We start from the raw sequence: 22,829 nt of genomic DNA on the forward strand, positions 1-22,829 counted from the left end.
TTTCACCAATAACTGCTCAATAAAAAAAAGAATTTATGAAAAATGCCATAAAAAATCATGTAAAATACTGTATATCCAATTTGGCGTGGTTACAGGCAACAAAACATGCAGAAATCAAGTTTATATCAATTTTTATCCACTTATAAAAAATACTCAGGCGCTATCCAAGGCAACCAAGTTTCCGGAAGTGTAACTGGTGCTGAACACGGAAGAGTCATTTGTTTAGGTTTTAGTTTTGTCAAGACGCTTCGATTTTTTCCTCTCTAACAGTTGGATATTTTGTGTTTCTTTTAATTATCAAGATGCCTTTATTTGCCAAAAACCCATTTGACCAAGATGTTGGTAAGTGGGATGTTGCTATTGGCATTTTTTGTCAAAGAGGTGCCCCGATGAGGCAACAGGAGCTAACTTTAGCTTAGCACGAGTTTGGTCGCGACTGTAGTTTTGTTGTACAATGGTTGTCTTTGTCTTTTACTGTGAAAATAAGAGATAAATACCATATATCCTAGTCTTAATCTTAGTGTTTTAGAACAAAATGCCATTGACAGTTGTCTACCAGCCTTAATACCACCTTAAAATGGTATTGTTGGTCATTTAAAACCCCATCTAACCTAATGCGCTGGACGAGAATGACATAGCCACAAGTTGGATCTCGTGTCCTGGTCAGTTACATACTTGGGGGGAAAAAAAACAACAGATTCTAAAATGATTAAAATGTTATTTATTAACAATTTCATATGTGAGAACAAAATGACAGAAAACGATTTTATGATTGTCAAATTGTCAAAGCATTTATAACTTCTATCTATGATAATCAATGCGCTAGTTGTTAACAGTTAAGTCTCATGTCTCCCAAATTTGTAACAGTCACTGGCCACTGGTGATAACACATTACACAACAATCATTTTGTCATATCTTACCCCAGCATTTCCGAAACATACTTTTCATTCACTCAGGTCACTGTGTCAATATTATCAACAATCTGCATCTTTAGTAAATCCTTTTTTGGACTAGGTTATATAGTTTGCTTCACAGACAGCGATCCACCACCCAATCAGTGGTAGTAATTCAAACAGTCATACGTGGTCATCTGACTTAAGTAGTTAGTTGATAATGAGTCATAGTGATTCAAGTTCAACTCTAATCATAGGACAGGAAAATTTATAAAATTTTCCCCACTAGTACAAAGAAAAAGTACCCAAGATGTTTATTGTCCCCCAAAAATAATTTTTCCATCTAAGATATATTGAATAAGTAGATAATAATTATTGTGACAAGCCTAACTCTATGCACTTATGTTATCATTAAACATATGTTGTCAATGGAAGGTACAAGTGTCATATTTTATGATCTGCTGGTTGCATTGTCTTGTGAGGAAATCTATCAGACTAGATCAAAGGAGGGCTGTTGTTTTGTCTGTGTCTTATATACTTAACTTTGAAACGTTACTTTTTCTGCTACACAATTAAAATGCCTCAAATTCTCTACAATATACTCCACTGTTGTTGTTTTAATTAGCAAGCTGTCAAAAGATAAATCAATCTCGCCAACATAGTACATTAGCAGTTGTGAAATGTTTCAGTTAATTTAAAACCTTTTCAACACAGTAATATTAGGCCGAACACATCTAATTTTGCCCTTTTTCGCACTGCTTTTTAGGTTTGTAACTAATATTGTAATTTTGAGACACTTTCGTAATGTCATGTCAACATAGACGTGATGGTTTGTGGGTCAGAATGTGGCAATGAAGTTGAGACATTGTAGATATAGGAACAAAGTATTTCAACCTAAAACCACAGTTACTCTCAAATGTACTATCATGAAAATAAACAAAACACAAACACTGTATAGTTTTGCATTCTAAAATGTTTGCTTTTTCATTGCAGAAAAGGTAACCAATGAAACCAACACAGTAGATGACTGGGGCCTTATTATGGACATATGTGACAGAATTGGAACAACACCAAATGGGTAAGAATTAAGTTAAGATGAAAAGTAGCTGTATTTAAATCTGGTTTGAATGCGTATTTACTTTTATTTCTAAACCTTAATCAATGGTTTTGTGAGAAAAAAATCTGACTCGATCATTTAAAAAATGTAATGATGTTATATTATAGTAGCAACTTCTGATGATTTTACATTATTGTTTTCATTTCTTTCCCAACTCCATTAAGTGTTTTATCATTTGCAAATGTATTTATATGTATTGACTGTATGATTTATAATTGTGTTTGGGTTTTTTAACTTTCAGACCAAAAGACAGCCTGAGATCTATCATGAAAAGAGTCAACCATAAAGTGCCCCATGTTGCAATGCAAGCTCTGAATGTGAGTGTGTTATTTATTGCTGTAATGTTACATGGCAGAAAAAATTACTTATTAATCTTTCCATCATTAAGAGTCTATGATTTCTGCTGCTCCACTGGCATTCATAAATACAATAACAATTCTGATTTTATTGTAGTAGGAAACATATATGTATTATTTTAGCTCAACTTTTCAACTTTACAATGTAACTATAAATTGTGACTACTAATAATACTGTACTAAGATTAATGCTGTGTTGTTCTTGCAGTTGTTGGGGGCTTGTGTAGCAAACTGTGGCAAAATATTTCACTTGGAAATCTGCTCCAGAGAGTTCGCCAGTGAAGTCAGAAGTGTCCTAAACAAGGTATGTTAAGTGCACACAATACTCAAATACTAAATAATGCTTCTTTTTTTCTTCTTTATCAGTATTTATACAGGGAGAGCCCAATGAGAGCACTCAGATTGTCCTTTTCATGGGTGTCCTGTTCAAATACCGGAAAATGCAAACAAATAACAAACAAAACAAATAACTACATAGGTCCATTTAAAACATTAAAAACATTAAAAAACATGTGCAGGTGTGATTGCAAATGTTTATCACCAAGTTATTAAAATGCATTTGTGGTCCAGTGGTATCCAGTTTTGCATATCTTTGAAATGTATAACATTTTTGGAAAACAAAATAAACATTCAGGCAGTCTATAAAGTAGTCCCTTATAAATATACTTAATACAATGTTGTTGTCTTCTGATAGACAGTGATTGAAAGAAATACATGCACAGTAGACAAATTCTTTAATTTACTTGGGTCTAGGTCATATCTGGTGCAATTACACTTCAATTGACTTCCCCTGAAGCACTGAAAGACGAATACAGAGGGGCAGACGTTAATAATAATAATAATAATAATAATAATACCTTTTTTTTAATTAAAGAATAAGTAACTATCTTCCACTCTGACTACTATTTAACCACTACTATACAAGTATTACCTATTCATTTTCAAGTCGTATTCTTTGTTCAACTAACCAGTTTGTGTTTTGCTTTTTCATTAACTTACCACATTCAAATTGCTCAGTTTTTATGCATTTTGTATTTGCATGTTTTGGTTAATTTCTGAAAAATGTATTTGTGCTAAAAGGGTTGCCATCTTGTCTACAATCTCCTTATACTAGAACATTTTAGGACTAATCCGGTTATTTCTTACTATATCTCAGAATGTTTCCATATAATATAATAAAATGTTTTTAATATGTGCTCTGCAGGCACATCCTAAAGTGAGTGAGAAGTTGAAGGCGCTGATGGTGGAGTGGTCAGAGGAGTTTCAGAAAGACCCACAGCTCAGTCTGATCTCAGCAACTATCAAGTCTCTGAAAGAGGATGGAGTCAGCTTCCCCTCAGCCTCTGCACAGGTACATGAAAAACAACCAGGGGAACACAGACTACTGACATATAAACAAAATATTTATATAAAACACTATTACTGCAATATAGACAATAGATATATTTTTGTTTTTTACTGTTGAAAATGATAAAATTAATTAATTTAAAGTGATTTCCTTTTGTAAACTTTATAAGAAAGCATATAATGAATAGTTCATTGAGAATTATTCAGTCTTAATAACTGCTTAATACCCTTACCCCTTAATTAATAAACCATTAATACATTATTTGTTCATCATGAATTAAGTCTATTTATGGCTAATAAAAGTAGGCACTTTATACTATCTATACCTTTTTACCAGTAACTACACACATAGGCTTGTCCTGTTAGATTAAAAAAACAACAACTTTTTATTCAGTGTGAGGCCATTTGAAGCTTTCAGTTGACTTTGTTCATTATAATAACAATAATAATAATAATAATAATAATAATAATAATAATAATAATAATAATAATAATAATAATAATAATAATAACAATAATAATAATAATAATAATAATAATTATAACAATAATTATAACAACAATAACAACACTAACAATAATAAATAATAATATTTAATGGTGCCTTTCAGGACTGTAAAGGCCACCTTAGAATAAAATCACAAAAATACAAGGTAAAAACAATACAACATACAAGACAACCAACTTTGCTCTCTATTTGTCATTTTAAATCCCTATGTTTGAAGTAGGTTGACCTAAATAACTTTAAACACAACACCTACATGTTATGAGACTTGTATCCTTGTTTAATCTGTTGTGTGAAAGTAGTTTGTGTGTCAAGGGCTCAGGTGGACTTTGTCACTGTAATGTTGACCCAGTATTGTTCAGTATGCAGACTGTAAAAATAAGGTAATGATATGTCATAATGTTCATAGCACTTTCTCTGGTGTCAATTAACCTCCTGAGACCAGGCCCATTAATGTGTCTCCTTTATGAAGGACATAGAGTCAACCAGTCTCTTTTAAGTGTTTTAAGATAGTCTCTCAATTCCTGATGTACATTGTAGAGCACATCCAGGGCTTAGAAATTATTATTTTCTATTTGTCTATCTGTAGCCTGTAGTCATTTGTGTGTGGATGTAATATTACCACTGTGTTGAAGTTTGCAAAGCCGTTAGCGGCAGTGACTCCTTCTCACTGTACTGCACATATTGGTGTTTAATACATGATTCAAAGCAGGTGAGGGTGGGTGAGAGACTGGTAACAGAAATGACATTTAATCTGATCGAGCTCAGAGTGGGCACAGTGGGAGGAGGAAACCACAACAGACTCATGCTGTTCAGTGTTTATCTACTTCCTCTTACATCTTCAAATATGTGGAGAGGAAGAGGAGGAAAGTAATATTAAATTATCACACTGGTAACAGTATTTTCATTAAATATGCACTATGAAACTTACTTGGTTGTTGCTACCTACTTGTCTCTGTGGAGATGTTATTGACGATGTTATAATATCTATAATATCTAATGGTAATCTATCACTTTAAAAATCATACATTCTTATTGTGAGTGGGCTCACCTTTCCACAGATCTGACCTGTAACTTGTCTTTGGGGTGAGCATGTTTTTCTCCATGGTGTTAGATAAGATTTTCTTATCTGAAATAATTTTATTCCATTTGTGTAATTCTTGATGAATCAAATTACTGTATTTAAAGTATAAAACATGCAACTTTTAATATTTAATATTAAATGTCCAAATTCTTCACAAAGCACATTCCACTTCCTATTTTAAACTGTAGGTGGCGTTATTACTTTAAAGTCTTTCTTAACCCTATTCTCTCTTAATGATGTGCTATCTATGTTTTCATATACAGCAGGGGTCCAGTTCAAAGGTCACTGCTCCGGCTGCAGCCAAAACATCAGAGGAGGACGACCTCGCCAAAGGTACTAGAAATGACTCATCTTCTATATGAAAGGGACATTTCAGAACCCACTTTCTTTTTAGATGCGTTGCTTTTTTGTAGTTTTGTAGTTATATATTTGGATTTTGAGTCTTCTTCTTAGGGAGGATATTTACAAAAATGGAAATATTTTTTATTGTTTTGTTTTAGATGATTTAGATTATCCCAATTCCCTTTTGTCAGTGCAGCTGGAATTTGCAAGTATCACATTGTGAAGAAATAAAATTTAATTAAATTGTAAAAATTAAACATCACTTTGTACCCTTATGTGAACAATTACATTGTTTTATCTTTATATGTGATCAGGTCTTTTTGCAGCCCATTTTAATATTTTCAGTTCCAGTCAATATAATTCATATTCCCTTACCCAGGCTAACAGTTGCTTTCAATATATCTCCAACCTCTTAGATTTGCACATGAGATAAGTTTGGAAAAAGCATAAATAATGATGTTTTACTTTCAGAATAGACTTAATGCTACTTACTAATGCAGTCTTTTTTTACATTCATAATAACTATGAAAACAAGACACAAATACCTAAATAATAACCTAAAACAACAAAGGTCACAACCCGCTAACCCACCCCTTTTTCCCCAAAAACAAATACATAGAAAACATAGAAAACAACAAAAACTGTCTTTGCTGGCCCATTTGTCTCCATGCATCACTGGTTTCTTCTTTTACACATTCTTCTTCCTACATTCACTCTTGTGGGAACAGTTGGTGCAGTTACATACAAAATAATGATGATGAATGATGTAGCACTGCCAATCCCACATGCACTGACGCTTTGACCACCATCCTACTATTATCTGTCGTCTAAAGTTAGTTGCCAATTTTTATGTTTTATAAGTGCCAGTTATTAGTGTTTTATAAGCTAAGATGAATGTAAATTTTGAACAAGAGTTTAAAGGTGTATTTAAAGTAACTTTTATGGTGCAGGTTCCGCTACATGCTTGTCTCCATGGAGATGTCATTGCCTGGTCATATTATGCAAAATCTGCCTTTAATAGCTTTGAGCCATGTTATAATTGTTTTCCCTTCTCATTGACCCATTTGAAGTTATATTTTGAGTGATTTGTGTATTAGAGTTGTGCAATTCAGTTCAATTCAGTTTTATTTATATAGCACATTTCAAACAACGTCAGCTGACCAAAGTGCTTCACATAAATGTCAACAAAAAACAAATGTACGGATAACACGATGCATAGGAAAATAAGGATAAAACACCTATATCTTGTCTAAGTATTATTAAATGCCAGGGAGATGAGGCGGGTTTTCAGTCTCGTCTTAAACTGTGTTAAAGACTGAGAGGATCTGACAGGCCCATTGCCTGGGCCCTGACACAGAAAAGGTCTCGATTAACATTAGTTTAATTAGTGACAGAGCCAAGTTTCAGTCAGTTTTAATAGTCAATAATCACCTTCTTTATTTTTTTTTTAATGGAGAAGTTCACAGCCAGTCATCTGTTAGTACAGTTTGACTTTAGTTTTGAGCAGATTTCAGACAGAGGAATACTGTAGAAATGTGTTAAATGGCCTTTTTTTTTTTTTTTTTTTAAACGTCTCTTGTTTATGTTAAGGAAATTAATATTGAAAGCCATTTTTATATGTCTTTAGTTTTTTTAAAGTTAGTTTTTAGTTAGACAAATCAAATTGAAAATTGTGATTATTTTCAATTCAATTCAATTCATTTATTTTTGTAACGCCCAAAATCACAACAACAGTTGTCCCGAATTTTCATATCATATCACCCAACCCTATCATGCATAGTTGAGAAATCTTTATTTTCCAGTGAAGACTCCGAACATTCCTGCTTTACCCTACCCCCGTACATGCCCAGTGCTCTTTACTTTCTTTGTTCTCCAATTTCTGTTTGTAATCGGCGATACATGTAGTTCAACCATTCCATTTAGGCACAAATGAAAATAAACCCACTGTTAGCTTCCACTGAGTTTACTGTGACATAGCACAAATCAGCAAGTGGAAATCTGGAAGTCAGTAGACTTATTTCTTTTATGAAGTTTTTAATAATCAATATTGCAATTTAAAAGTGAGTCTAAAATGTAAATTATAATCTATGCGTGTCATAGATTATAACCATATAGCACACAACAACACCCTGAAAATGACTTTTAGGAATCACATTAGTCATACCAGTATAGTGATTTAACTGTCTGCAGTATCCACTACATTAAATAAAGTATTCTAAATAAATGAAGCCTTGGTATTTTGTCCCACCTTTTCTGCTCTACTATCTTGTAGCCATAGAGCTCTCACTGCAGGAGCAGAAGCAGCAAGCCGAGACACGCCCCCTCGCCATGACCTCTGACCCCCCGGCCTACAGTGCTGTTGCCGCGGTGACGAAGGAGGCACAGAAAGTTCGGGCGCTTTACGACTTTGAAGCGGCAGAGGACAACGAGCTCACATTCAAGGCTGGAGAGCTCATACTGGTTTTAGACGACAGGTAACGAGGAGGGAAATATGGAAAAATATGCAAAATCTCATCTCAAAATAATACAGTTATATTGTAAAACTTCTGGGCTATGGGCTCACAGAAATCCAATAATTACATGTTTCAAGAATAATTTTCATTCACAAATGAACAAGTGATATCGCAATCTTGAATATAAATCTTGATTTGCAATTTGATTTTAATTTGATGTTTAGTTGATTTTATGAACATAAACAAGAGATTGACTGTAAACCTCTCCATTAAAAAGACTCAAGTTGATCATTGATTAATTTCCCACCCCTACCAATATAGTTAAACTGGCAATAATGTGATCACAAAATTGGGTTAGGGTTAAATTTCTAGACACAATATGGCTTTGAATAAATGGCTTGCCTTGTTTGACAGTGACTCAAACTGGTGGAAAGGAGAGAACCACAGGGGAGTCGGACTTTTTCCCTCAAACTTCGTCACGACAAATCTCAACGCCGAACCAGAACCAGGCAAGTATAATTTATATTTTACAATCAACAGAATTGTTTAGAGATACTACAATGTGTTATCTATATCTACTTGATTCTTGCTTGTCACTGTTTCAGTACTTTTTCCATGTACTTTTCTTTGAGTAGCAAAAATATTTCAAAGTATCGGTATAATTTTACTCAAGTAGAAGTAAAAAGTAGTTATTACTCTAGACGAGTAAATATTTGATGAAAATACTACTCAACTACTAAGCATCTACTTGGATATAACATCTAATTTATGTTTTAGTTGGTAGTAAAATTATATTAAAATTGTAATATTTGAAATGAGCAGACGACTATATAATTTTTTATATTAAAAATGATTCAAAATGTTACATTATTCAAACTTACATTTTCACCGATATAAAGCTTTTATTGTTTTGGATAATGTAAGGCTACTGTAGAGAGGAGTAGCCATTATTTTACGGCTACTTCAAAATAATAGTATTAGTATTATTTGAGTAAAAAGTATAATGTGATGAAACTGCTTTGTAAATGGAACTCTTTTTGCTCCACATATTATTTAAATTGTTGTAATCTGACTCAAGTGTTTATTTCTTTCAGTCCTTTATGTTGACAATGCCGGTACTCCTGAACAGACCAGCCTAGAGACCAAAGCTGAGCCAGAACCTGTTTTTATTGACGAGGTAAAAATGGCGCCAAGTCTGGAGTCTTCTGCAAAGTCACACTTAGATAAAACATTTTAATTCACTTTAATTCAGACGTTTTATTTGGATTCATTTATCTTTTCCACAGTTTAAGATGGACAGAACGCTGGCTCTATTGCAGAATGTAGATCCAGCAGATCCGAGCCCAGACTCCACAGAGCTGCTACAACTCGAGGGTACAACAATTTAAGGCATTACATAACATTATCTGTTCATCTACTTGTCTCTATGGAAATTTGCACAGAATGTTCCAATGTATGGCGTTTAACTTCTTTTAAATTTCAAATTATTATGTGGTTTGGTGGGATAGTACTTGTGGTAAATTTTCATAATAATTTTATATCAGTGGCAGTTCGGGAAGAAAAGTACAAAACAAAATGTTGGAACATACAGGAAGTGAGACACAAGTAGTGAGTTCTGTAACAAAATCCGTCTACCTATGTCACTAACTGTCATCAGCGATATTTTAGTGAAATGATTAGTCTCATATACACTTAAAAGTAAACTCACAGTAAGAATGTTTTTTAGGTTTATTGCCATACTGTGGAACATTCTAGGCAAATCAATAATATCACCATAAAGACAAGCAGGTGACAGACCCTCTACCTCACGGGTCTCTAACCTTTTTCCTCCAGGGAGCTGTCTTTACAAAATCACAATGCCAGAGAGCTACTAATTTTAGCGGGCACAAGAAATTGCCTAAATATCAGTGCCATAGCAAGCATTAGATGTGGTACAGTTAGATGACTATAAAACACAATCCATTTGTTATTCCACAAAGTTAGGCATCAACATGATACATTTACAAAGGTAATGAATACAATTTTTGCTATCCAGTACGATACATATAATAGTTACATAGAAAAGTTACCTCTAATGCTAAGTGTTAAAATATTTGTGTTTTTGCTTTTTGTGCTTTAAACAGGAGCTTGTGCACAGATGAACCCACTGATTGATGAGAAACTACAAGAAATTGACAGGTAACAAACAAGTATATAATGTCAAAAGTTTAAAATTTGTTGCTTTTAATTAAAAACAATTTTTATACTACATCAGAAATACAATTGTCATTTTAGTATATCCATGGGACTCCTTACTTGTCCCTTTTGCTAAAAGAACACAAGCAAATGCACTTTTTAGAAAACTGACACCAAACCTTAGGGCATTTATTCATGAATATTCATTTTCAAAATTTTATAATTCACTTGGCAATACCTGCTTGATAATGCTCAATCTCGTCAACTCTAGTGGAGACTGTGTCCTTAGGTGAGACACATACGTTGCCTTTTATGAATGTGGTGTGTGTAAGTGTTGGTGCTCGGAGGGGCTGATGGCACAGAATGGCAGCCTCACTTTTATCTGTTTGCCCCAGGGAAGCTGTAGCTACAATTCATCAATTATCACCACAGCGTATGAAGCGAAAGAAAAAAATGTGTCCAAAAAAGCTATAGAAATGCAACACTTTTTATGTAGGCATACACTTCACTCTTCTCATTAATTAAACTCAACACAGACATAAGGGGCGGGAATGACTCATGGGCAGTTGAAGGGTTGTCTTAAAACTAGAAGTTTATAATTATACGCTGTATATCAAGCAAGCTTTAAATGTATGAATTTCGCTTAGTACAAACTCGGATGCATAAAAGTATTACATCTATGGAACGGTTACCAAAATCTGTTCTCTTAAGGGTTAGTTTAAGTTTGTTTGGTTATTGGCAGTATTTTAGGTCCCCTCCTGATAAGTCTTTTGTTAAAAATGTGTGTTCTTTCCCTGTTGTAGGAAGCACTCTGAGCTGTCTGAGCTGAACGTGAAGGTGCTGGAGTCTTTGGAGCTTTATAACAAACTGGTGAATGAGGCACCGTATTACACTCCATACTCCAAACTGCACCAGCCACAGTACGCTCCCACGGCAACCGCCATGTCCATGCCGGTAAGATACACAAAAATCTTTAAAATACAGTTATGTTATTTAAGTGACATCACTACAAAATTCAACACGTTTTTGGATCTAGTCAGTAATAGAAAAGATCAGGTTCAACATTATCTTTTGGATATTTCATGGCAGTGAAAGTGCCCCCCATCTAGGACTCACACCCTGCATAGTTAGGCTGAGTTCTTCTCTCAAACTGAAAACATGGCATGTGATAATGCAAGAACAAAAGGTAAAATGTAGTTGTTAACTTGAAAACTACCACCACATGACATCACAAGGTAGAACAGAGCATTTTGAGCCTAGGACATGTAGACAGACTAATAATAAAGGGTTCTTCAAACATGTGAATGAAACAAAACACATTTCCAGGTATTTTTTTTGATGAGATAGCAACAAAATAACATGGCTTAAAGCTCACATGAATTAATTTTGTGTAATATAATTTAAAAAGCAAATTCCAGTTCTGACCTGATTTAAGCACTATGCTTTCTGAACAATGTTGTCGGGCAAATAACACATTTCTTTTATTGTATTCTTATTACAGTACAGTATATAGTTAACTTTTCATCTATGTATTAAAGCACTGGTTAACGAGGCTATACTCTTTTTCAGGGGCATTTAGTTCTCCCTTCACTCAAATCAATTGCAAAAAACAAATTCACTTGTACAGCTCTCTGAAAGACATTTTAAATCTTAATGACGGCAGCTTGATCTTTATAATCTATTTTGTTTCACTGATTACGCAACATAATGACAGTATTGATTTAAAATAATTATAAAAATATGTGTGTTCACATTTAAATTTGAACAAATGTAACAAACACATTTAAACATTTAGAATTATATTGAAATACACAATCTATTTGGTCTTATGGTTACAAAAGTATTACAGGTACAATGGCAGGTTTAAATTTAAATCAGTGTTACAGTATAGCAAATATCAACACAAAAAAAATTCTGTCTCAAATTGTTGGTCAACTCCTTGAATTTGTCCAATTTCTCTTTAAAATATCTGTATGTGTGTGTGTGTGTGTGTGTATATATATATATATATATATATATATTTTTATATATATATATATATATATATATATATATATATATATATATATATATATATATATATATATATATATATATTTTTATATATATATATATATATATATATATATATATATATATATATATATATTAATATATTAATTGTGTATTCAAAAAATTACAAATTGAATACATTTTTGCAGACATATTTTGGTCCAGGCAAGTGCAATTCCACCGTGTCTGATGTTTATTGTCTTAGAACATGAAAAACAGAACTTGTTCATGTTAAACGGTTTGGAGTGGTCCAAAGTAAGTTATTCCTCACTTATCTTATGCATTCTGAACATTCTGTTTATCCACCATAATGAGCTCACTTTATAATTAGATACAGCTGGCTTATTTTGACTTCAAGAGCTGCTTATACAATATAACTGTATGAGGGGAAGACAAATTTTGCTAATACATGGTAAAAAAAAAATCTGCGTCTTGAAATATGTCCCTTTTTAAATATATCATAAAATAAGCTTGATTTAAAATGATGTAGAAAATACTCCTTTATGTCTTGTATATTGACTTCTGTTCTGAGCTATTGCTGCCAATCCTAAATCCATTTTTAAACCTGCCGTTGGTGACAGATTGAGAAAACAGTGAATCACATCATGTCCTTTCCTTCCCCTTAGCGTCGGCCATATTACTCAGGTCAGTCCACACGAGTCGTACATAATTTATTTATAGACTGATTTATTTCAAGGCTGGAGATTTTCTGAGCTTAGAAAAGGCCTTTGACTCACTGCAGGAGTTGCCAGAGAGCACATCTTCTATTGACTTTTTTGATCAATTATTTTGTTCTTTTAAATGATTTTGGAAATCCTACAAGACTAGAATACTTGATGTATCTGATTTTTATTTGACTGCTTAAATCTTGGGATGTAACAATTAATCAGCTAATTGTGACTAGTCAAGTATAAAAAATAATCATAGTCGTATTTGTTATCTGGACATTACAGACTCCGAAACATATATGAAAAGACAGTGGCATTATTAAATTAAAATGTCAGAAAATAATAAACAATTTATGTTATCTATCAAAAATATTCTTTATGTGCAAATACATTTAAAAGCCTTCAGCTACCAAATTTCAATCTTTCTTTGGATGATAATATACTTAAAAAATCTCAGTGTATTCATTGCAGCACCACTTACATCTTGTATTTTGCCTGTCATAAGTTAGTAGTTATTTAGCTCATGAACATTCTGGCAATCTTTTATTTATTTTTTTATTAGTCATAGATTGCAAATGGCCTGTGAACATGAGATTTGTGCTATACTTTTCCCAGAAGCAGAAGTAAAGCTGCTTGAGGCCATTCTGTTATGGATATATTTACAGACAAAATATATTTTTCATCAGAAACACAATATGTACACATTCCTTGTGTACATGTTCTTCTCATCCTTCTCATTTTATCAGATTTGATTAGGCTGTTTTCCCATTTATCTTGCTTGGTCTCATTGAAGGCGTATAGCCTTCAATAGACCTATTTTCTGTGTCCCCAACATGTGAGGTACACATGTTCTCATCAAATATAGCTCTTGGTACTGTTTATAATTGCACAAAATGATGATTTTTTTATGAATTACAAAAACAATGGGTATCATGGCCAAGTTGTTTGTGTTAAAATTTGGTTCTTTTTGTTCTCAAGATGATTATCCAATCAGAAAGCAGAATGAGCCTGACATGAGTCTCTCATTTTGGTCACCAGTTTCAATGCTGAAATCCAGTTGATTTAACCTAAAAGGACTGTCACTACCTAAACCACAGCACCTGTAGCCAGTCAGTGCTAGTGCAGCCGCTGCAGCTTGGTGAGTGAATTCTAGAGGTTCTGAGCTTTCATGTGAGTCCTGTCCATATAGATCAGGGGTCACCAACCTTTTTTAACCTGAGAGCTACTTTATTGACACTGAGTCATACGAAGGGCTACCAGTTTGAGACGCTCTTCTGAAATAACACATTTTCTCAGTTTGCCTTTAGTTATAAATTATTAATAATGATAATGATAAATGATAATCATCTATGTGAACACACTGATCATGTTGCAAGACACTGATCACATTAATGATTTCTCAAAATAATTATCAACAATGAGCAAGGAGGAAACAGATATCAGTATTCAGCACTTTAACTTTACTAATCTTAGTAATTGTTAAATTTCCAGATGACACTTACATCACTGCATCTCATAGGAAAAGTGTCCCATTTTCACTATCCACTGACACACCTTTTTAACAAAACATAAATAATATACATTGCACCATGTTTCATAAAGTTATCAATTATGTAATGTTAAAGAAAAATAAGCTTACACATTTTTAAATAAATCTCGGTTGTGTTGTGTGACTTTTTCACCGGTGTCGTGAAAAAAGCCTGTTGTTTACCCAAAGCTGCGTTTAGCTCTGGGCTTGTTCTGCCCATAGTGTGCGTCCCCACGGGGACGCACACTATGTGTAGTTAGTGTGGAGCTTTGTGAGACGTAGTGAAGTGTCCCTCCACATTGTGCCGCTTTGCCATCACCACAGTCGCTCCGCAGATGAGATACGCGCAGGTTTCTTTTACAGTCTTAAATGGTTGTGAAAGTGATCTCTTTATTTTCTACCATGTTTTGGAGTAAGGAACTGCATTCAGCGCATCCTCACAGCGCTTGCTAGTGGAGCACTGGTTTTGCTTCACGTATAATGAACATATGTTTAAGATATTGTCATTTTTAAATCTATATAAACGCAAGGGTGATAAAAAAAAAAATAGCAACAGAATAAAATAAAATTTTAGATGCAGCTCATTAGTGAGTTGTGCTGTTTTTAGAACCGGTCTGCGGGCGACTCATGTGAGGCTTGGGGGCACAGAGTTGGTGACCCCTGATATAGATCTATAATGTATACATATAGGTCTGTTTGCAGCTTAAAGCACTGGCTTGTGAATATAGTTGTTTTTTTTAACTATCAAAAGTGCAAGCTCCATGCCCTACCTTTAAGCAAACATTGTGTCAAATACATAATGCATGACATTTAATTCCAGATTATTGCATTCTTATTGATTTGGCCCATATTCAGTCAGCCTTTTTCTCTGGGAGGAGGAGGATGCTGTAGCTTTTCTTGGCTCTTGCAGTTTTCTGCCTAATGATTGATATCGCTGTCTGTCCTTGGAGATTTAGAAAAATGTCCACTTCACTGGGCCGGCCCACGCTTTATTTCATCCTTTATCATGATTTTTTTTTCTCCTTATTTTTCTGCAGACTGTGAATGCATCGTCAGGCTGTTCTTGCACCTGCTGTGGTTTAACATAAAGGGCTGTTACATCTGGTACTGTCTCTGTCAATAAGTGCATTTAACTTACAGAGCCTGTGTAAGCTTAATGGTTTGAAGTCTACATTTCTCATTTAGAAGTGGTTCTTGTAGTCTGGGTTAGTTATGGTGTAGATCTGTTTTGAACCTGGCTTATTGTCTAAATTCAGTATTGTTTAGCCCTGTTTTTTGTCCTGATTTTGATGGCTTTAGTGTCAAATTGAGTGTCAATGTGTGAGGTCAAAGGTCGGAGGATCAATACTCAGGAATCAATTCCTGCTGGGATTAAGGTTTGTCCTTGTGTCCTTAGGGAGCATACTTCCCCTACATGCCTAGTAAGAATGTGATGTTTGTCTGATGTGAATGATTAGGGCTGATTGCGCAGATTGGCACCCTCGCTTCCATCAGTCAACTTACAGTAATTTACCACGACTGAGACAGTGAATAATTGAGAGACTTCAACAAGATTGAACAAGTGCATTACAAATGTAAGACATTCTTGAGACATCTGTGGCAAGGCGATCTCTGGACCTGTAAAACTAAACCACTGCAGTTCACATTATTTTTCATCTTTTCTAACCTCACATCTGTATCTGTTATATTCAGTACGTAGGCCCGACCGGAGCTCCGTACATGACCACAGCGATGACCCAAGGACACCCCACACAGACCTACTCTCTGCCCAGTGACCAGCCCTCCTCGCTCTGCTCTCTACCTCCCAACGCTCACCCCTCCAGCCAGCCACAGCCGTACATGAGGTGAGACCATAGAGCTCTTTATATACTGTTAGAATGACTCACGACTGACAGTGAAGAGAACAGGTCCAGTGTAAATTACTGCAAGTGTTAGAAAGAAGACACATAAGTATAATATAAGAGAACTTTCCTTGGGTTTCAGAATGATGAGAAATGAAGACTGTTATCCTAGTGATTAACAATGCAAAACATACATTTGTTTGTGCTGGCTAGCGTGCAAAAACAATATCAATTACATCTGTCACTCTGGTCAAACGCAGATGTAGCACAACTGAATGAAAGAGGCGGTATGTGAAACAGACATGATATCTAATCACATATTATTATTGTAAAAATATCAACAGCTAGCCCAAAAATGCACTAAGAATATGAAGCAATTTTTAAAGCTGTGGTACCTAATTGTCAAAAGGAAGAACCATGCATTTAAATCTAAAAATCTAACTAACTAGTTTCTTGCTCTTACAAACTCTTTGACTCATTATTAATACCTGCATATTAATATTTCAGCTTGTGCTTAGTTTTAGAACAGCATTTTCAGACAGTAAAGTGAAATCAGGGTGGATCATCTAAACTCAGCTAAGCATAGCGCTACTTAAGTATTTTATCTTTAACAAACCCGGAAGAAAATGCCATAAGTATTAGTTGCACACAGCAATATCCAACTTTAACTACAGAGACAGAGAAAAAAATGATTGAATACACAGACTTAGATTTAAGAATGTAAGCAAAAAAAATAAGACATTATATGGGAGAATCAAAAAAAACTTTTCTATCCAAATAATATTTTTTAAAACTACAAAATACTACAAAATATATTAAAAAACAAAATGGATTCTGAATTGGGGTGAATCAGAAACTATTCAGTACTACTAGTATCAAAACTAAATATTGATTTGAGCAAGAACTAGATCTCGAACCACATAGTATAATAAAAGTACTGTGTTGTAAATAGCCTATTGCCTATTTTTAGTATCAAACTAGTTTAAAATTGCAATATTGTGTCAACAGTAATCTCATTTATTAACATCATCTCCTACTAAAACCGTTGTCTCTGCCTTTTACTGTGTTTTTACCCATGCCTTTTCTGTCCGCAGCAGTGCCATGAACCCTCAGTACATGACCCAGGCCCCATACGCCCCTCAGAACATGGACATGTCAAACTACCACCACAACCCCCAAATGCCCCCCGTGTCCTACCCCATGGCCCCTCCTCCTCTACAGACCCCCCCACAGCAACAACAAGCAGCCTACTACCAACAACCCTTGCTCTAAAACCTGTTCTGTCTGTTTCTATGTGTGGTGAGTGTAAGAGTACAGTTATGGCCCTTAATGATATTTGAGACAGTTGTAATGCGATCAAGAGTGGATATTGTGTGCATGTTTTTGGACAATCGCACAGAAGGACATTTTTCATTCGCTCAATGCTGGTTTTCTATAAATATCTTGATGAAAAAGTAGCCACTAGGGGCGTCAAATTCATTCTACAACAGCGCAATGACAAGAAATACATATAGTTTGCATATGATTGTCTAATTTGTTTTGCAAATGGCTGAAATGGCTCTCTGGTGTGATAATAGAGGAACAGTCTGTCAATATAAATTCAGTTGTTCCAATACGTTTACCTATAAGTTAAAGCGTACCTTAGTTTCAATACATTGGGGTGCTGCTCCAGTTTTAGTCTAGGGCAAAATGATAACTGATGCTAGCAGGCCTCAGTGGTCAGACGTCACAACAAAAATAGAACTTTGTTTTATATTTCTTTTACTTGCTGAATTACCATGACAACAGTTCATTATTTAAGATTGTATAGCTGTTATAAATAATCCAGGATTTAGGATTACATGTTATTTTACCATCTCTATTGCCTGCGATAGGCTTCTGTTTCACATTGACATAGTTTGATTTAAAGTAAACTTAAAGGTGCAAGTTTTGTTTCTGGTGAGGGGTCTACCATCTGCTTGACTCATTGGAGATGTTATTGCTTGGTGTGGAATGTTTCACAATGTAGCATTAAATGTATCTTGCATTTATTCAAAACTGGTGTTTTTACTATAGAACATTACTTTGGAAATGACAGGCATTCTTAATGTGAGCAGGGTCATCACTCCACAGATCTGACCTGTAAATTGGCTTAGAGCTGTCACCTGCCTGTCTTCATCAAGATAGGCACAAGTGGCAGACCCCCCCCCCCCCCCCCCCACCAGAAAAGTTACCACCTTTCAAAAACTGAGACTGTAACTGGACAAAATTGTAGTATATAGTATGCTCCAAATAAGGAGAAATGAGAGAGAAATTAGTTTTATGGAACAAATAGAATGTATAGATGGTATCAATAAAAATCTACACAATTCATCACCCTGAGCCAATTCATTTTAAATACAATACAATGTAAAACTTCTGACAAGGTTCATTGGTGGAGGCAAGTAAATAGATTTGGCTTTTAAAGAATGAAGTGCTCAGTCACCAATTTTTCCAAAGGTTATGTACTATGTCAACTCACAGAAACTGTAATTGAAAATAAATACATCTTTGTTACATCCACAACTCATAACCCACATTTTAGCCCCAGTATTTCTGTCCCAATTTACCTTCACTAATCTTGTTTTATGTCTAACATATTCTCATTGATGCTGCTACAGTTCTTTATAATTTTCATGTTTATTTTAGTCCTGTTAAAACTGAATAAAAAACACTTTTGGTCAAGATGAAAGGCAACTTGGGTTTTAGTATATCTATGGCCATTTTCTTTTTCAGCATAGATCACTACTCTAGAACACTCTATAATAAAAGTGCACTATGCAACTTTTCTTACAACGGGTTTCACACCTGCTTATCTCCATGGAGATATTATTGCTTTTCCTGGAATATTGTTATGTTAAACTTGTACATCTTGCATTAATTCAATTACAGTTTTTTTTATTGCTCAAAAACATTCTTACTGTAAGCCGAGGTTGCCTACTTATTTTTATTATACATGCCATACTTCAGAATATTCTAGACAAAGCAATGACATCTCCATGGAGACAAGCAGGTGGCTGACCCTCCACCAGGAAAGTTCCATAGTGCATCTTTAATATGCTTCATTGGTTGTATGTATTGTAGCTCTGAGCTGCTTTTCTATTGGACTTTTGTCATTTTGTCATAAAATGTAAAAATATCTTAACAACTTCACGCTGCTTTTCCAGTTGCTACACTCAAAATCTCGAATTTAACAGTAACTCTTTCTATTCATTTATATTATAGGGAGGGACATTTTTGAGACTTCTTGCCCCAGGCCCCCAAATATTTATCGATGGGCCTGGTTGTGTGTATGTTTGACTGAGTTGGGTTTTATACATGTACATTGGGAATCTATCTATTTCTAGTCTTGTGTAATAGAGGCTGATTATGCAAAGATTAGTAATGAGTTTCCTCTAATATAATTTTGTTTTTTATTTTTCCACATCAGTCTGCTAAAAATGTAAAAATGTCAAGCAACTTCCCCTTTAAATCTATGTACCTATTCATTCATTTGCCTTCTGTTTGAATTATTTATGGCAAATATATGTGTATGTTGTTAGCTTGTGGGTTTATGTCTAAGATGCAGTTGTAAAAAGCTATGGTGATATGAAGAATGGGCGGTGACATGCTGCTTGCTGGGTTGCTGTCCTTATTTGGATTGTACAGTATTTTGTAAATGGGGGTCTATTAAATATTAAGATATGCATGTTATTCTATGGATAAAAGTGTTTGGCGTAGCAGACAGGAGCAAATGTAGCGGGTTTGTGTTGCATGCATCTATGGAAACCTAACTGCTTAAAATCCTAATCTGTTGTGGTTTAGGGGTAGAAATTTCCAGTCATTTTTTCTTCTATATATAGCTGGTTTTATTGGTTGCCATTTACTCATAAATCATTATTCACTTTAGTTGTTCAATATTCTGGGCTACAGTTTCATCTTTACATTTATTTCAATTATTTATATTAGAGCTGTGATTTTCACCTGGTGGGATATGGCCCCAAAACAATATTATTAATGATATTAGCATATGTTTTAATATATGAAGTTGTTTTCTATTTCCCATAATAAGTAATAATATAGCCATGTACAAAATATCTATTGGGGACCATCAGAATCACTTGTTTTCTGTATATTTGTATTTATGATTTAGCATCTCTGTTTTTGCATCTGTCTGCTTCTCCAAATGACAGTATACATGTCTGTAATAGTCTAAACTACAGGGACCCATTGGAAGTTGCAAAGGACAATATATTGTCTAAATAACTGCAGCCTGACCTATACGCTTATCTGATTGTCTTTGTTCTAATTTAGATTGGCTCGTCTACCAAAAATCACTTGCAATTGAATAACTTTGTATCTTTGTGACCCAATTTACAAAATGCTAAACTATTACTTCTAGCCTTTTCCCATTGTTTATGTTTAATCCATACCTGTCAGTCTGTATATTATATGTAAATTTCATGACATTTTGCACCTTAGCTTTGTGAACTTATCTACCACTGGATGCCTTCTTGTTCTTCTGTAGAAATCGGACTTTACTTTGGACAGATGCTTCGTTCATAAATGTATAAATCTGTATATTTAAAGTATGCTAGAGTAAAAAACATCTGGGATTTTAAAACTTTATGCTTTTGTAATGGCATAGAATAATAATTTGAAATAAAAAATGTACAAGAGTGCATGTTGTCTGATGTGTGTAAAATGAACAATTAACTTTCATTGTTGACATTTGATCAATAAGGAACAATAAACACTCAAAAAAGGCAAAATTAAAGGTGAAATATGGAACTTTTCCGGTGGCAACCTGCTTGTCTCTATAAAGATTTAAATGTATTTATTTAAAGGGACAATGCATATTAATGAGCATTCAATGTGAAAATGACAGAATTAGACCAATGGCTGTTTTCCGTCTGTAGATGTTGAATCTTTGCCTTGAATATTCCACAATATGGCATTACGGTCTGATTCTTGCATGCATTTCAATTATGACGAATTACTGAAAATAAGCTGGAAAAACATTCTTACTCTCCACAGATCTAACCTGTAACTTAGCTTGGTTGTGCCCCCTACTTGTTTCCATGGTGATTTAATTCTCCAATAGATTGCAAGTCCCATATCACCCTAATGTGAAAGACTAGGCAACATTTTTGATTAAGTTCCTTGATAAACATATCTATTTAGTCTTGGTTTAGTTGAAGTTTAGAGGTGGTTTAGTTTAGACCTGATGTAGTCTTACTTTAGATCTGATTCATATCCATTCTAGCTTAGTCCACCCACTATGCTTACAGTATCATTAATGTTCTTTTAAAGTCTTGGAAAATCACTTAATGAATGGAGGACTCTTGTCTTCTGTTTGGTGAGTGCATTTTAACAATTAACATGCTCTAAAAATAGACTCAGGATTTAATTAACTCTCCTTGAGCTCCTTCTGACAGCTGCTGTGATGGACTTGGCTCATGTTGTCATTATCGTGACAGAGATTCATGTTTAACAGAACAAAAGCTTTATAAATAGATAGTCACTTTATTTCTTCGTAAAGGACAGGCAAATGTGTTGTAAATATGGGCTAATTTTGAAAGAATGAAGCAATTTTTGAACAGGGTCTTACACATTGTCTTACACATTGAATACCACATATTTTAAACTTTTTTAAATTTGTTATTTTGTACTTTTTATACACGCAAAAATGTATTCAAAATTAAGACTTCATTCCATCAAATGTTGTAATTAGGGATGTCAAGATAAATTGGTTTATTGAAAATCATGGTCATAGGCTACAGGTCACATTGTACTGCATACAGAATAACTAAAAAAAAAAAAACAAAGACTAGACACAGGATTAAAACAGAACCAAACCAAATCTACATCTTGACTAAACTGGTTCAAAGCAGGATAAGTATGAACACATCTAGTATCTATAAGAAGTTACTGTAATTCAAATCAGGAATAAATCTTAACCCAGTCTCACCAACTCTGGATAGGACTAAACTGACTCTAAACCGTGGTTCTAGATTAGATCAAACATAGACCACCATATTATATTATTTTCTGATCTCTACTGAGCTAAAGGTAAAAAAAATAGCTGTTAAGTTGAACTCAGAAATGAAGAAGTGGCTTGGATGAGCAGCAAAATGTCTTCACTCTTTCAACGATTTGTCCAGCTGACAGATTTAAACTCCATCTTTTGCTATGGATCAGACCTGGACAACTGAGGGTTTACACAGACAACTTGAAAACTACCACTACATAACATCACAAAGTGGAAGAGAGCATTTTCAGCTTTGGAGATGTTGATAGACTAATAATAAAGGGTTACTAAGACATGTGTGAATGAAATAAAACACAACTTTGAGTACCGGCATGTTTTTGAGGAGGTAACAATGTTCTAACATGGCTTAAAGATCACTGGAGTCAATTTTGTGTAATCTAGGACTTTTAACCAACAAATATCAGGTCTACCATCTAAG

The 22,829-nt window shown here is 34.3% G+C and overlaps 1 protein-coding gene across 2 annotated transcripts; it reads left to right on the forward strand.

Annotated features, from left to right (window-relative positions):
* The first annotated feature begins 166 nt into the window (after positions 1 to 166).
* stam2 (signal transducing adaptor molecule (SH3 domain and ITAM motif) 2) lies at positions 167 to 21,041 on the forward strand. Of its 2 annotated transcripts, none has more exons than XM_033987170.2 (14): positions 167 to 342; positions 1,888 to 1,972; positions 2,253 to 2,328; positions 2,576 to 2,671; positions 3,572 to 3,718; positions 5,570 to 5,636; positions 7,918 to 8,119; positions 8,513 to 8,607; positions 9,193 to 9,275; positions 9,385 to 9,472; positions 10,222 to 10,276; positions 11,077 to 11,227; positions 16,214 to 16,365; positions 17,457 to 21,041. In XM_033987170.2, the coding sequence occupies exons 1-14, from the start codon at positions 303 to 305 to the stop codon at positions 17,632 to 17,634; spliced, it is 1,515 nt and encodes a 504-aa protein (XP_033843061.1). In that variant the 5' UTR covers positions 167 to 302; the 3' UTR covers positions 17,635 to 21,041. The 2 variants fall into 2 exon arrangements, with proteins under 2 accessions (XP_033843061.1, XP_033843060.1); XM_033987169.2 differs by having other exon boundaries at positions 168 to 342; positions 5,567 to 5,636.
* Positions 21,042 to 22,829: the final 1,788 nt, after the last annotated feature.

Source organism: Periophthalmus magnuspinnatus, chromosome 21 (assembly GCF_009829125.3).
Source record: "Periophthalmus magnuspinnatus isolate fPerMag1 chromosome 21, fPerMag1.2.pri, whole genome shotgun sequence".
In the NCBI taxonomy this organism is placed as follows: Eukaryota; Metazoa; Chordata; class Actinopteri; order Gobiiformes; family Gobiidae; genus Periophthalmus; species Periophthalmus magnuspinnatus.

Bases quoted from the DNA above. Each gene is read 5' to 3' on its own strand.
- stam2 (XM_033987169.2), top strand. From the start codon at position 303: ATGCCTTTATTTGCCAAAAACCCATTTGACCAAGATGTTG. The intron at 8,120-8,512 runs GTAACGAGGAGG...CTTGTTTGACAG, and splicing joins ATACTGGTTTTAGACGACAG to TGACTCAAACTGGTGGAAAG. The intron at 9,276-9,384 runs GTAAAAATGGCG...TCTTTTCCACAG, and splicing joins AACCTGTTTTTATTGACGAG to TTTAAGATGGACAGAACGCT.